This window comes from Epinephelus fuscoguttatus, linkage group LG4 (genome assembly GCF_011397635.1).
Source record: "Epinephelus fuscoguttatus linkage group LG4, E.fuscoguttatus.final_Chr_v1".
Lineage (NCBI taxonomy): Eukaryota > Metazoa > Chordata > Actinopteri > Perciformes > Serranidae > Epinephelus > Epinephelus fuscoguttatus.
The window spans coordinates 14,869,002-14,881,496 of NC_064755.1; the positions used below are offsets into that span (position 1 = coordinate 14,869,002).

A 12,495-nucleotide genomic window follows, 5' to 3' on the forward strand; every position below is an offset into this window, starting at 1 on the left:
AACGTCTTGGAAGATTAAGTGTTATCAGCATATTAAATGTCATTAAATTAAATGATTAGATGCAGTAAATGTCCTGTGTGCAAGTTAACATTTTGGCCTAAAGGTGGTTCAAGAGGAAAACTCATGACTTCTCCAACGCAGGCAGGGTTCATCATCTTGGGAGCCAAATATATACATTATGCATACAATATATACATATACTTAGATGTACTTTATATATGTGTAAATAAAATATGTTTTGCAATATGTGCTGAGTAGCTCCAGTGATAATAATTTGGCACAAAACACACAGCCCCTTCTGATTTACTTGTCCTGCCAGTCCACTAGTCCAAACTTGTAAGTGTTCTCACTGAGAATAATAAATGCTTGTAGCAGTGTTTGCTGTCAGCAACTGGCAACAATCAAACTTAGACCCAAGCTGTTTCCATCGTGACACAATTCCTAAGAAACAATGTTGCCTTCTAAGTAATGGTGGGTTTGAATTACAGTGTGCTCTGTAGAGTGTAAAGCATTAGAAGTTCAACATAAAAAAATCAATGAGCAGCAGCTTTCAAGTTTATTGACAATTACAATCACGTCTGCACCTTTGTAATATAGATGAATGTAATATCATCAATCAATCAATTTTATTTATAAAGCCCAATATCACTAATCACAATTTGCCTCACAGGGCTTTACGGCATACAACATCCCTCTGTCCTTTGGACCCTCACAGCGGATAATCCAGATGGGTGACAAAAATGAAAATGACTTTGGCATATATTCTACAAGTCTCTGAACTCTACTGAAGGAATGAACTCCATTCTGCTAAAAGATATCCAGACTACTCCACGTGACGTCATTCATTCATTAGTCCCTCCAGTCTGGTTGAATGTGTGTTAATCAGTGTAATAAATACCATGTGGATTATCAACCACTCTTCACACTCTTCCATGGTCTGTGGTGCTCTAAGGTGACTGCAGTTGTCAGCAGGGCAGGGCAAGTGTGGTCAGCCATCACGGTGCCGTCAGTGCAGTGACAGCACACTCTTTGGGTCCCTTGGGAATGTCAGTCCTATGTAACGTTGTGATGTTGCTAGGCAACAAAGAAATCCAGTGATTCTTGGTGTAAAACTGAGCATCATGGGCAAACTTAACTTTCCAACTCAGAACTTAGTGAGTTAAGTTGGCAGCTGACGTGCGAGTGTACTGTATCTTTGAATACTAGCTTTCTACCATTAAAAGTTTTTGTCCTTGAATCCAAACTAACTTTAGCCTATTTATCAAGGAGGCTCCCTACTGTATGTAATTAGTAATTCATTAATTTAATTTCTGCTGTTATTCTGATTCAGGAGCATGGAGTTGATCTCTTTATTATGTGCTGTTACCCTGGTAGTGTTGGTGGCCCATTCAAATATAAAACCCTAAAGAGAAGCTGTGCAGTTAGTTTATTTGCACAAACAGAGCTGGTGGATGGAGCAGTGGTACTTTACTACAGTTTTGATATACTATACCTGCAAATTTATACTCATAAAACATAAGATAACTTATAAAGTATGATGCGCTATTATTGATTAAATAATCTAACAGTATAAGTCATAAATCCCTCCCCTCAACCAGCTACAACATTAAAATGCTGTTCCTACTTAAATGTATGAATTCAGTAACAACACATATACAAAGATTTAGGACTTTTATGTTTATACTTTGGAATTGATACTTTTCCTTAAAAGGGAACACCATCCAAATTAAGAATTCCAGTATGTTATCTGACTGATTTTATGGACCCACAGAATGTTTGTTTTTTCTTTTTTATACCCAAATGAGATTTCTTCTATTGTAGTGTTCTCAGTTATGAAACAGAAAATGTCCCCATTTACTCAGAACATTCCCCTGGGTTCTCTCAGTGTCATCTAGAACAGTGGTTCCCAACTGGTTCAGCCACAGTATTCAGATTTCTCCGTAGTCATCAGTTTAAGGTCCACACAGTTTAATACATTCAGCATTACTCTTGGGTCTGGCCATGTCGTCGAGCTAGTTTTCAGTCTCTGTCAAGTAGCCGTCCTATAGTTACTCACTTTACAGCAGGAAACAGCACTTAAAAATGCAGCTAAGTGCTGGAAATTCACTGTAAATCAAAATAGAGAATGTTTTATACAAACTAGACATGTTTGCAAGTCACTTTAGGTTCATTCAGAATGGACCCACGACCCACTTTTGGTCCGCAACCTACCAGTGGGGAACCACTGATCTAGAACATCTTTCCTAATTCATTGTTTATGGAGCAGCTCCAGACTTTATACCCTATATCATCACACATTTGAATTTTAGCATTCAAGCTTTTGGATTTGGGAGAGAGTTGTTCATGTCTACTAATATTTTTTGGACTGTCTTAGACCATAAGGATAACATGTAAGAATTTTGAAAATGGCTGCAGTTTCCCTTTATGTAAAGCATCTGAATGCTTCCTCTATCACTTCAGCTCGCCCCATTTACCAGATTTATAGTTTAATTTCCCAGTAGATATTTCCATTTCAAAAGTTTGCTCTCATGGTGTTGTAACACATTGGATATAATCACATACGAAATAATATATTGTATGCACATGTGACTGGGCAAGTTGGTCTGACCACCTGTTGTGCTTTTTATTATATATTAAAGGGACAGTTCACCCAAAATCCAAAAATACGTATTTTTCCTCTCAGCAGTTTCATGTGGGAACTATTTTCTCTCTACCAAACACGGACGTCAGGCTCCTTCTTGAAAGCACAAACATCAGTGCTGTCCACCTTGGCTAAGGTGTAGCGTTAGCTTGTTCAGGGGTTGCTAGGTAAGCTAGCAGTAGATGCATGCCTCCTTCTGTGTGGTGGTACAGTTGAAAGAAAATAGTTCCTACATCGATCTGCTCACAGCAATGTTTGTGGATTATCTTGAGTTAGAAAGTCATGATTTCTGAAAAGAGACGTTGTTGTATGCTATCTAGTTACATTATACTGGAGAGAAGGCAGACGCCTCCACGGTCAATATCTCCAACACTCCACAACTCACACCAAAACAATCTAGACTGACATACAGCACTACAGGTAAGAGGACAAAATATGTATTTTTAATTTTAGGATGAACTGTTCCTTTAACTTAGGGCCACATTTTGCATATTACAATATATCATTTTAAAGGGTCCTGTTGTTCCCTTACTTGGGACATTTAGTATGCTAAAGTAGAGTGTATTGAGTAGCATGGACAATTCTGTGCTGGCCGCTGACCCTCTTGGTTTGAAACAGAGACAGGCACTCTTTCAACGAGGTAAAAGCTACACATTGATACAATGAAGGCAACATGCAGGTTTCCATTTTCACCACAAATAAGCTTTTTTTTTTAAAGTGTATGGTGCAACTAAGTGCGTAAAATGTGAAAGCCAACCTATAAAACATCATCTTTACTGAGAGATTCTCCCTGCTGATGAGTGAAATGATCACTGATAGTAATTGTTTTTTCCATCAGCAGGAATCAATACATCAATCAATGCTCATGAAAAAATAGTTTAAGGGCAATGAGTGGTTGCTGTGGTAGTCACATGCTCTTTTTGGTGATGTCCTTACATAACTTTCTTGTCCTTTAATTACCTCATTTTACGTATTTCTTAATATAAATACATCAACTGTCCCAAACAGTGTTAATGATATCAGCATATCACTGTTACCTTGGTAGTAATTGTAAGTCTGTGAACATTTGTGGAATTCAATGTGCCTAGAGGTATTATGTAATGCCGGGACTGCTGAATAGAGAGCCAGTTACTGATGGCCAGCCTTTTCTGTTGCTGTTCATGTTGCATATATATTCATAGAAACAGTGCACACTGAGTTATAACTGTGGGTATTTGTCTCTGCCTGTCTGTTGCGTGCATTGTGGCTGCAGCATGAGTTTATGTCGAGTTGTGTTAGTGTAGAGCTGAGTTGCCGGGGCTGTGTCACACAGGGAGTCACCACGAGAGGGAGGGACTTAGGCAGCAGGACAATGCTGGTGTTTGTGCAACGGCCCCTGAGTGGCGGCTGGCTCTCTCAGATCGCTCTCGCTTGACTACCATTGCTGCACACATTGTTGAAGTGAAAGGAAAGTGGACAGCTTGATCCTGTCTGTGGGATGCACCGACTGAGGTAAGACCCCCATTCCCCACTGCTATATCTCTGTGATGGAAGAAAATGAAGTTTTTATCTTTGAAAGCTGTCTCGTGGGGGGCTTGTGCTGTGTGAACTGTGCAATCGGGGTGTTCCGGTGCAGTTTCTTGGGGGAAACAGAGGTCTGAGAGCTGGAGGTTGGCTTGGGGTGAGGCACCCTTGTCTGTGTTTTGGCAGGGTCACTACTGTGCGTGAATGGAGCTGAGCTGAAAGAAAGTTTCACAGAAAGAGGCTCAGTGAAAGGCATGTGTAGAATGTGACTAGGATCCAGCGATGGAAAAGACAGAGTATAAAGGAGGATATAAACAGAAAAAAATATTTGGAGATGAAACATTATTACAAATCAAGATGAGCAGATGAACAAAGCAAAAAGTGATTGTTCCCGTTACTCTGACGGGAGAGGACATGCGAGGATGCAGTGAGGTTTACAGTGGTAAAAATAGAGGCGGATGGGAGGTGGAGAGATTAAGAGGGAGATTAATTAGGGAGCTGAGGGAAGGGGGAAGTCAGGAGGGGAAAAGGCAGAAAAAGAATGGAAGAAACAGAGAACATAGTAGGGGAACGCAAGATCTGTGAACTCAAGAAGAGTTCAGCAGAATTTGTACTACCTGGACGACAGTCTATTGTTCTTCCAGAACAAATAAAGACAAAAAAACCTTTCCAACTTCCATTCAAATCTCTTTTTCAGCTCTTTGTTAAATGCTGGATTCCAATTGCGGTGAAAGAATACCGGTAAGCCCCTCATTTTCAGTTCTGCCCTCCTTGCTAGATCAAATACTCTTATCCCTTTTAGCTGGCAGATTAGAGAGACTCAAGATGTTCTGTCTCAGTGTGGTAGTCCTGGGATAATATGCAGCTATTCACATTTATGAATGACTAAATCTGGATTTTAGAGACTCTTACAGATAATGTGAGGGGTGTCAGTCCATCACAAAGATACACTCCTATTATTGCCATCAAAACTGTCTATTTCAACTTGCTTTGAGAAAGACAAGCGTCACTGAATAGAGAAACACTGGTCTCACATGTGCTCTTTTGAATTACTTAATCTATATTGACTGTATGTGTTCTGTGTTTCCAGACTGTATGAGAGAGACTGGGTTTTAATGTGAGGTACAACAAAGCAGAAAGGCTGGCCAGAAGACACAAATTCAACATTAGTGGTTTTGGCCACGACAGAAAAAAAAGGGCGTCCACCCCTGCCGTACCAGGGCAAAGAAGAAGAAGAAGGCGGTCCATTGTTGCCACATTAGAAGAATCAGTGGGCAGCATTTGTGGCGTGGGTGGGCAGGTGAGGGTTGAGCTGTGGTGACAACTTTGGCCTGCGTGCTGAAGTGTGGGAGAGAAGAGGAAGAGGAAAAAGGAAGACAAAGAGGAGGGGTTGGTGGTGGAGGAGGAGGAGGACGAGGAGGAGGAGGAGGAGAGGAGAGGAGTAGTAGGCCTGGGCCTGGAGCCCAAACACAAGCAGGATGTCAGAGAAGAAAGTTAGGTAAGTATCTTTACCATGCTTGTTTAGCTTAATGGAGACGGTTTAAAATGTATTCACTAAGTGGAAGCAGCAGCTGGGTTTATGTTGGGCTCTTACACTCCCTTTGTGTGTGTGTGTGTGTGTGTGTGTGTTTGTTGGTGGGCCTGCTTTTTGTATCTCTGTCCATGAATGGGTGTGCCACTTGCACGACTTGCGTCGGTGACTATACCTTTAAACGTGCATGTGTGCGTGTGTTTATGTTGATCCCTCAGCAGCCTCCCTGCTAAGCTGATTAATGGGGGCGTGGCAGGCCTGGTTGGTGTGACATGTGTATTTCCTATTGACCTGGCCAAGACCCGCCTACAGAACCAGCAGGGCGTCCAAGTCTACAAAGGAATGTGAGTAGGGCTCCCCCTGCCCCAGGTTAACCCGATTATGTCACCGATCTGACACTGTACTGTACATGCAAAGATACGGGCTTTCACATTACTGCTGGTTTTTTGTCTAAGCATCCCTAAATTATACTTTTTAATTGTCATTTATTTCTGCATGCATATCTAACCAATGTCAAAGTCTATGAACTGTAAAAGCATTACAAAATATCTGCTGAGGATGAACAGAAGTTTAATGTGCTTTCTGGTTCACAGCACTCTCTAATTAGAGCCACAAGTCAGAATTATTTAGATGAAGCCACTTGCATACTTTCTCCCTGAATCTCAGAGGGTGGAGCACCACAGCTAAACACACTCTCCCCATATTTGGTCCAGTGTTGTTGTGAGTTTGCACAAAACTAAATCATGGGATCATATTAGAGGAAAGGCTGTGTAGAGTGTGTGTTTTGAAGTACCGCCATGGTAACTTCACCAAAACCAGACAAATATTCAGACCAATGCACAATAACGACCTCATATTCTATAGCCTACATTTGTGGTGGAGTTTTAATCGGACACAAAATGAAGAAATACAGAGACTGACTGTCCTTAAAAGACCCTCAATGTCTAACTACGCACATCTGGTGGGCATCAATATTGCTGGCTGACTGGGCGTGGCCATTCTGTGTTAACCAGCGGTTTTCTAGACTGCGGTTTTCCACTATGAGTCATAGATGGAAAAAATAGCTGATTCCCTTCAAGGCCCAATCACAGGGTTGGACTTTTTCCTGCTCTTTGCCACAAAAACATTTCAAAAGAATTGCTCATACAGTTCATGGACAGCACTGATCTCTGTCCAGAGTCGTAGTGTATTCGGGTGAAGGCCAGGCTGGTAATGATGCTCATGAATGAAGCATAACACTATTGATTTGACCTAAATGTCTGTCAGGAGAGTTGATGGTGAAACATTATGAACACTGTTATGATGCATTCTAATAAAAAACAAAATGTCAATTGTCTTTCTTTTGTTTTTAAAGGCTGGATTGCCTTGCCAAGACGATACGCTCGGAAGGCTATTTTGGATGCTACAGAGGTATTCTTTGCATGTCTAATCCCCCCTGACAAACAACACTACAACTGTGCTTTACTATAAGCTTAATCCAGCCACCTACGCTGTTGTTTCTCCTGAGAGCCCTCAATCTTTTTGTCATAATAACTAGTGCGCTGCTATTAGCCCACTGCAGTGAGCCATAAGCTGCCGTGTAGGTTGGTTCTATTTGTGTACCTCAGCGGAAACTGTCGTGTGTCCCTGTCATCAGCCTGTTTGTGTTTTCCAGGTGCAGCCGTGAACCTCACTCTAGTTACGCCAGAAAAAGCCATCAAGCTGGCTGCCAATGACGTCTTCAGACAGAAGCTGTCTAAGGACGGGTACATTGATTTTTGCCCCTCAGTGATACATCATATGATGACGCTACATCTCATGCCACAGTCTCAAGCTTGTGTATTTTCTCTCATAAATCAATATATGGACTCATGGCCTGTTGCTACTGAATCTTACTCTTATTAATGCTGTATGTCTGTCATTGACACACTTGTGTTTCCAGGCATTTGCCCCTGTGGGGCGAGGTACTGGCAGGATGTGGGGCTGGGACGTGTCAGGTGGTCGTCACCACTCCCATGGAGATGCTTAAGATCCAGCTGCAGGATGCAGGAAGGCTCGGTAAGTTGATCACTCTATTTAATGCTTTTTGAGTGTGAGGTTTTTTTTGTACATATACTGAGATGCAGTGTGTCAAAATTCATGTCAGTGTTAAATGATGCAATGCACTGAAATCTTGGAAAGTCCTACTCTGCAGGTAAATCTACTCCGAAAATGGCATTTTTTTCCCGGCAGAGACTCTGCCCTCTGCCTGTATTTTCTTTTTATTTCCTGTACTCGGCTCAGGATGTTTATGGGTGTGTACCCGCAGAGCGCTCAGATGAGATCAGGCTTTATAAAAAGGTAGCAACAGGTGCCAGACTATAAGCAGCAGGCATCCAAGAGATACGATGCTGAAAAAACACAAACATACCAAGGAGAAACACCAAATGAGAGTGAATCGGGAGTGGCTTTTACTCCTACTTTTGCAGTAACCAACAATCCTGTATAGTATACCTTAAAGTCATATACAGCATCCATCTTTTTGCTGCCCATCCTTTATTCAGTGACAGAGTTGACTGCAGGGTTACATCCACCTACATGTGTTTTCTAACCTTGGACAGTCTCTGTTTGACCATCAGCTGCCCAGAGGCCTGTTCGAACTCCAGCTCAGGCTGCTGCTCCGGGATCAGGTCCAGCTCCATCGTTGGTAGCCCCACCACCGGCACAACCTCGACCTCGGCCCTCAGCCACCGGCATCACTGCGGAGCTGCTGAAGACTCGTGGGCTGGCAGGCCTCTACAGGGGAGCAGGAGCCACCTTAATGAGGTTGTACACACAAAGACATAAACACACATTCACATACTTACAATACATGCAACTTGTTTTACTTGTCTCGTCTTAACTTTTAATGTACATTTATGTAAAAATCGTAGTGACATATTGTCAACATAAATACTCAGCAGCAGGAGAAAACCATCACGTCTGTCTTTTTCTATCATTTTGACATGTTTTGAACTATTCCAGACTTTTTATAATTCATTGTCTTCTTTAAAATAGTGTCACTTGGTCTATGACTTAATGCTTTTTATACTTTGCTCTCATGCTGGAAATCTTTAAAAACTATCGCGTAAATTACCGTGCACAGTTGATTGTGTTCTCCAGCTGTCTCTCCTTTCACTCAACTCTGTCATCACTGCTTTAATGACTTGATTTTACATTGCGTAACTCACACTGCGTTTGTTGTATTTCCCAACACCTCATTCAATCAACACTGATCAATAGATTCCTGCAGCTATGTCTGGCTGCTACACTGCAGCTGAATGGGGCCATGACTCTCTCTCTCTCCCTGCTTCCCTCCCAACCCATCCTCTCCCAATTTGTCTTTAGTTTTCCCTAATCTTTTAACACAGTCTCTCTTTCATCTCATTTAATCTAATCATTTTTTAATCATATTTTTTAGGGATGTCCCTTTCTCAATGATCTACTTCCCACTGTTTGCCAACCTAAACGCGCTGGGCCTTGAAAAAGTGGGTGATGTGCAGGCCCGGGCACCATTCTGGCAGTCGTTTTTGGCAGGCTGCACCGCAGGCTCAGTGGCAGCTGTGGCTGTAACACCACTGGATGGTGAGTAGGCAATAAATGCAACCTTGGTTAATTTAACACACTCAAAAGTTTTGGCACTATTGCCTCACTTGGTCTGGTATGACCAGTAGCAGAGCCAGCTGACCAGTGGTTTGTAGTCGCTCAGGTTAGCTAAGGTTAGCAAATTTTAGATACTGGCTGTGCCCAAAGTCACTCTCCTGTTCACTCATTTACTCCTGATATATAATAGATAGTCAGTCAATAGAGAGCAGTACAATGGGATTTCAGACACTTACCATCACCACCAGCTGCTGTCACACAATGGTTATTTCCAAACCTACAAAATGGGATGCACTATTTGATGGGATTATTAGCAGTCGATGTCCCCACAGTTGTGCATCAACTGTTGGGACACACACACATACCACAAATACCGTTCTGTTTAAAATTTGCTTTTCAACCCAACAAAGCATAAGCAAACAAATGATGCAAACACAATGATACAAATGAGATCGAAATATTTTAGAAACCTGTTTTTCTTTGGGCCCCAAGCAGTTAACTCAGTAGTTAGATTGAACAGGTTTAAACTATGATTTGTCAGCTAAGCTTGTTTTGAAGCTTTGTCAGTGCTAAGTCTAGACTAACCCTCTTTTTCTAGTGTGAGGTTTTAGGAATAGCTTTGCTAAAGCAACACTTTGCCTGGTAATTCCAGCTTGTTATGGGAATTGTTTTGCACTTGACACTGAAACAGAAACCTTTTCCTTTTTAAATCTGCACAAATTTCGATGCCAAGCTTCAGGTTTCTTTTGCAAGTGACCAGCGATTTCTTCTTCTCTTATTAACATATTGCTTAGAGCTATCTTTGTCTCTCTCTGTCCTTTCAGTTGTCAGTTTGGTTCAACCATTGTACAGTGTTTTGTTGTTATGTACAAAACAAAGCCTTCATACAAAATAACATTTGTAAAAATGGCTTTCTACAGTCTAAAAGTATAAAAGACCTAGTAGTCCCCTCAGACATCTGACTGTGCCCAAGCAAGCTATTGAATGGTGGTGTAAATTAGACAGGGAGCGACTTCAGACATTGTAATTCCGTGTGAGTAACATTACTGAGTTCATTCTCAGAGTTTTGGACATTTCTACTCGTGTTATTATTACACTACATGTCAGCATTTGCCATTATGCTGTGATTGTCATTTGTGGCCACAGTGGCTGCTGCTTGCTTTAATTGACATGCAGTGACAGTGCACTTTTGTGTTTTAAATGCCTTGTACAGTCATAAAGACTCGCCTGCAGACCTTGCAAAAAGGTGAGGGAGAGGACACATACAGAGGAATCGTTGACTGCACACGGTAAGCTTTTAGTCTCTAAGAAAACATTTTTTATCTTAATGTTCAGAAGCATAAAGAGTCTTATAACATTTTCTTCTCGTCTGTGTGCGTTTGCAGGCGCATCATGATGCGAGAGGGCCCATCAGCATTCCTGAAGGGTGCAACATGCCGTGCTCTCGTAATCGCCCCTCTATTTGGCATTGCACAAGGTGTCTACTTTCTCGGGGTAGGGGAGACGGTGCTAGGTTTGCTGGGATAGCAGTGCTTGGCATTGGTGGTGGTGGTGGTTGTGTTGTCTCTGCTGCTTTAATCTGCAGTGAATGAATGACACAACTGGGTGAATGGTGAATACAGAGAGAGGGGAAATACGGCCACAATCTGCTAACCAAAGGAAGACGGGACGGTCTGAGAAATGAAGAGGCTCTATTTACTAATATGTGAACCGATGGGTTCACACTAATCATGTTTCTCTAGGTTTGTACATGCTGTTAACAGGGGTCTGGAAGTTCAACAGGGTCCTGTGTATGTGTGTGACTAATCTGAGAGTATGTCTCAAGTTGTCTGGGTTTTCCCGGCGTGCTTGCTGCAATATGTCTGGGGCTGTCCTTTCACCTGAGAGAGATTATTCTCTCTGGTTGTTAAGCGAGAGCTGCTGCATGTTGTCTGAGGCTGCTAACTTAAATGCCTACCGAGCTGACCATTTGTGTGGTCACGACGAAGAACTGTGCATCATCCTATGTAAGTGACAAATCCCCTTTTCAATCTTTATCAGAAAATAAGATTGCATAACGTTTGATGTCAGAGTCTGAACTGGCTATTTTGGTCTGACTTCAAATGCCATTTACTTTAGATTACAATGTTTGATGTGTTCCTCTGAAAAAAAAGCTTAACGTCCTTCTGCCTACCCTGTTATGCGTTCCTCCCACTCCACCCGTGAGGTCTGAGTTGTAATCTTGGATTCCTTCAGTGGATTGGGAGGTGCTGGCTGCCAGAAACTGTAAGGTCATTTGTTAATCTGATGGTAATGCTTTAATCCCAGCATTAGTGTACAATATACCCTAACACACAGCTCACTTCCTGCCTAAAGGCCACAGGTTAGACTGCTGGGCCTCTGTCTTGTAGCCTTGACTTCCTATTCTCCTCACAGCTTGGAAGGGTTTTGGCCCAGGGCTCATTTTACTTGCTTAGATACACATATAAATACATTGCTTCAAATGATGTGCGCACAATAACTAAAAAAAACATGCAATTAAAGCCTTATCATTGCTGATAGTTTCTAAAGCATCAAAACTGTAAGTCTTAAACAAATTCAGTGGAATTGGTGGTATTGAAACATTGATTTGGTACTTGAGTCCAACTTAGCGAGGACAATTCAATTTGTTGAACCCATGGAGGGAGTATGGCACCTTGTCTCGCCAACTGTTTGCCATTACTGAAGTCCACTGGGTGGCACTAAAAGCTTTTTTTTTCCCTTTCCTTTTTTTTTTTTTTTTTTTTTTACATTTTTAATGCAAGACACATTTTGATGTGGCTAGTGTACCTAGGCTACTACTACATTTTCCTCATTGTAGAGTGAACATAGCCTGAGTAAACTATTTGTTTACAAGCTGTAAATAAAGATATCTCATACATGCTGATTTCTCTGTGTCACACACATTTATTTCTTTGGTTTTTGTATGTTAAGTGCTTTCAGAACAATGGTAAACATCCACACAGACACACAAACATACACGCACACATACACACAGTCAAATTTGTAACTGTCATTTTGATAAATAGCGCCCATTTTGTGTTAGTAGCAAATGCACTTGGGCTCATCTGTGCGCCCATGGGTGTGTGGGTTTTAAAATGAGGTGTGGTCAGGTTGCTATTTTGAGGCAGCAGAAAAGGATTGCAGTATTGTCCAACAAAACCTGCTCTAAAGTAAATAGCGCAGCATTTTCCTGCCATTT

The 12,495-nt window shown here is 41.7% G+C and overlaps 1 protein-coding gene across 3 annotated transcripts; it reads left to right on the forward strand.

Moving 5' to 3' along the window:
* The first annotated feature begins 457 nt into the window (after positions 1 to 457).
* On the forward strand, positions 458 to 12,053 carry slc25a18 (solute carrier family 25 member 18). Of its 3 annotated transcripts, none has more exons than XM_049573447.1 (11): positions 458 to 4,132; positions 4,842 to 4,885; positions 5,235 to 5,642; positions 5,897 to 6,019; positions 7,030 to 7,085; positions 7,330 to 7,420; positions 7,597 to 7,712; positions 8,273 to 8,459; positions 9,094 to 9,257; positions 10,489 to 10,564; positions 10,661 to 12,053. In XM_049573447.1, the coding sequence occupies exons 3-11, from the start codon at positions 5,623 to 5,625 to the stop codon at positions 10,800 to 10,802; spliced, it is 975 nt and encodes a 324-aa protein (XP_049429404.1). In that variant the 5' UTR covers positions 458 to 4,132; positions 4,842 to 4,885; positions 5,235 to 5,622; the 3' UTR covers positions 10,803 to 12,053. The 3 variants fall into 3 exon arrangements, with proteins under 3 accessions (XP_049429404.1, XP_049429402.1, XP_049429403.1); XM_049573445.1 differs by having other exon boundaries at positions 459 to 4,132; positions 5,894 to 6,019; XM_049573446.1 differs by lacking the exon at positions 4,842 to 4,885 and having other exon boundaries at positions 459 to 4,132; positions 5,894 to 6,019.
* The last annotated feature ends 442 nt before the right edge of the window (positions 12,054 to 12,495 follow it).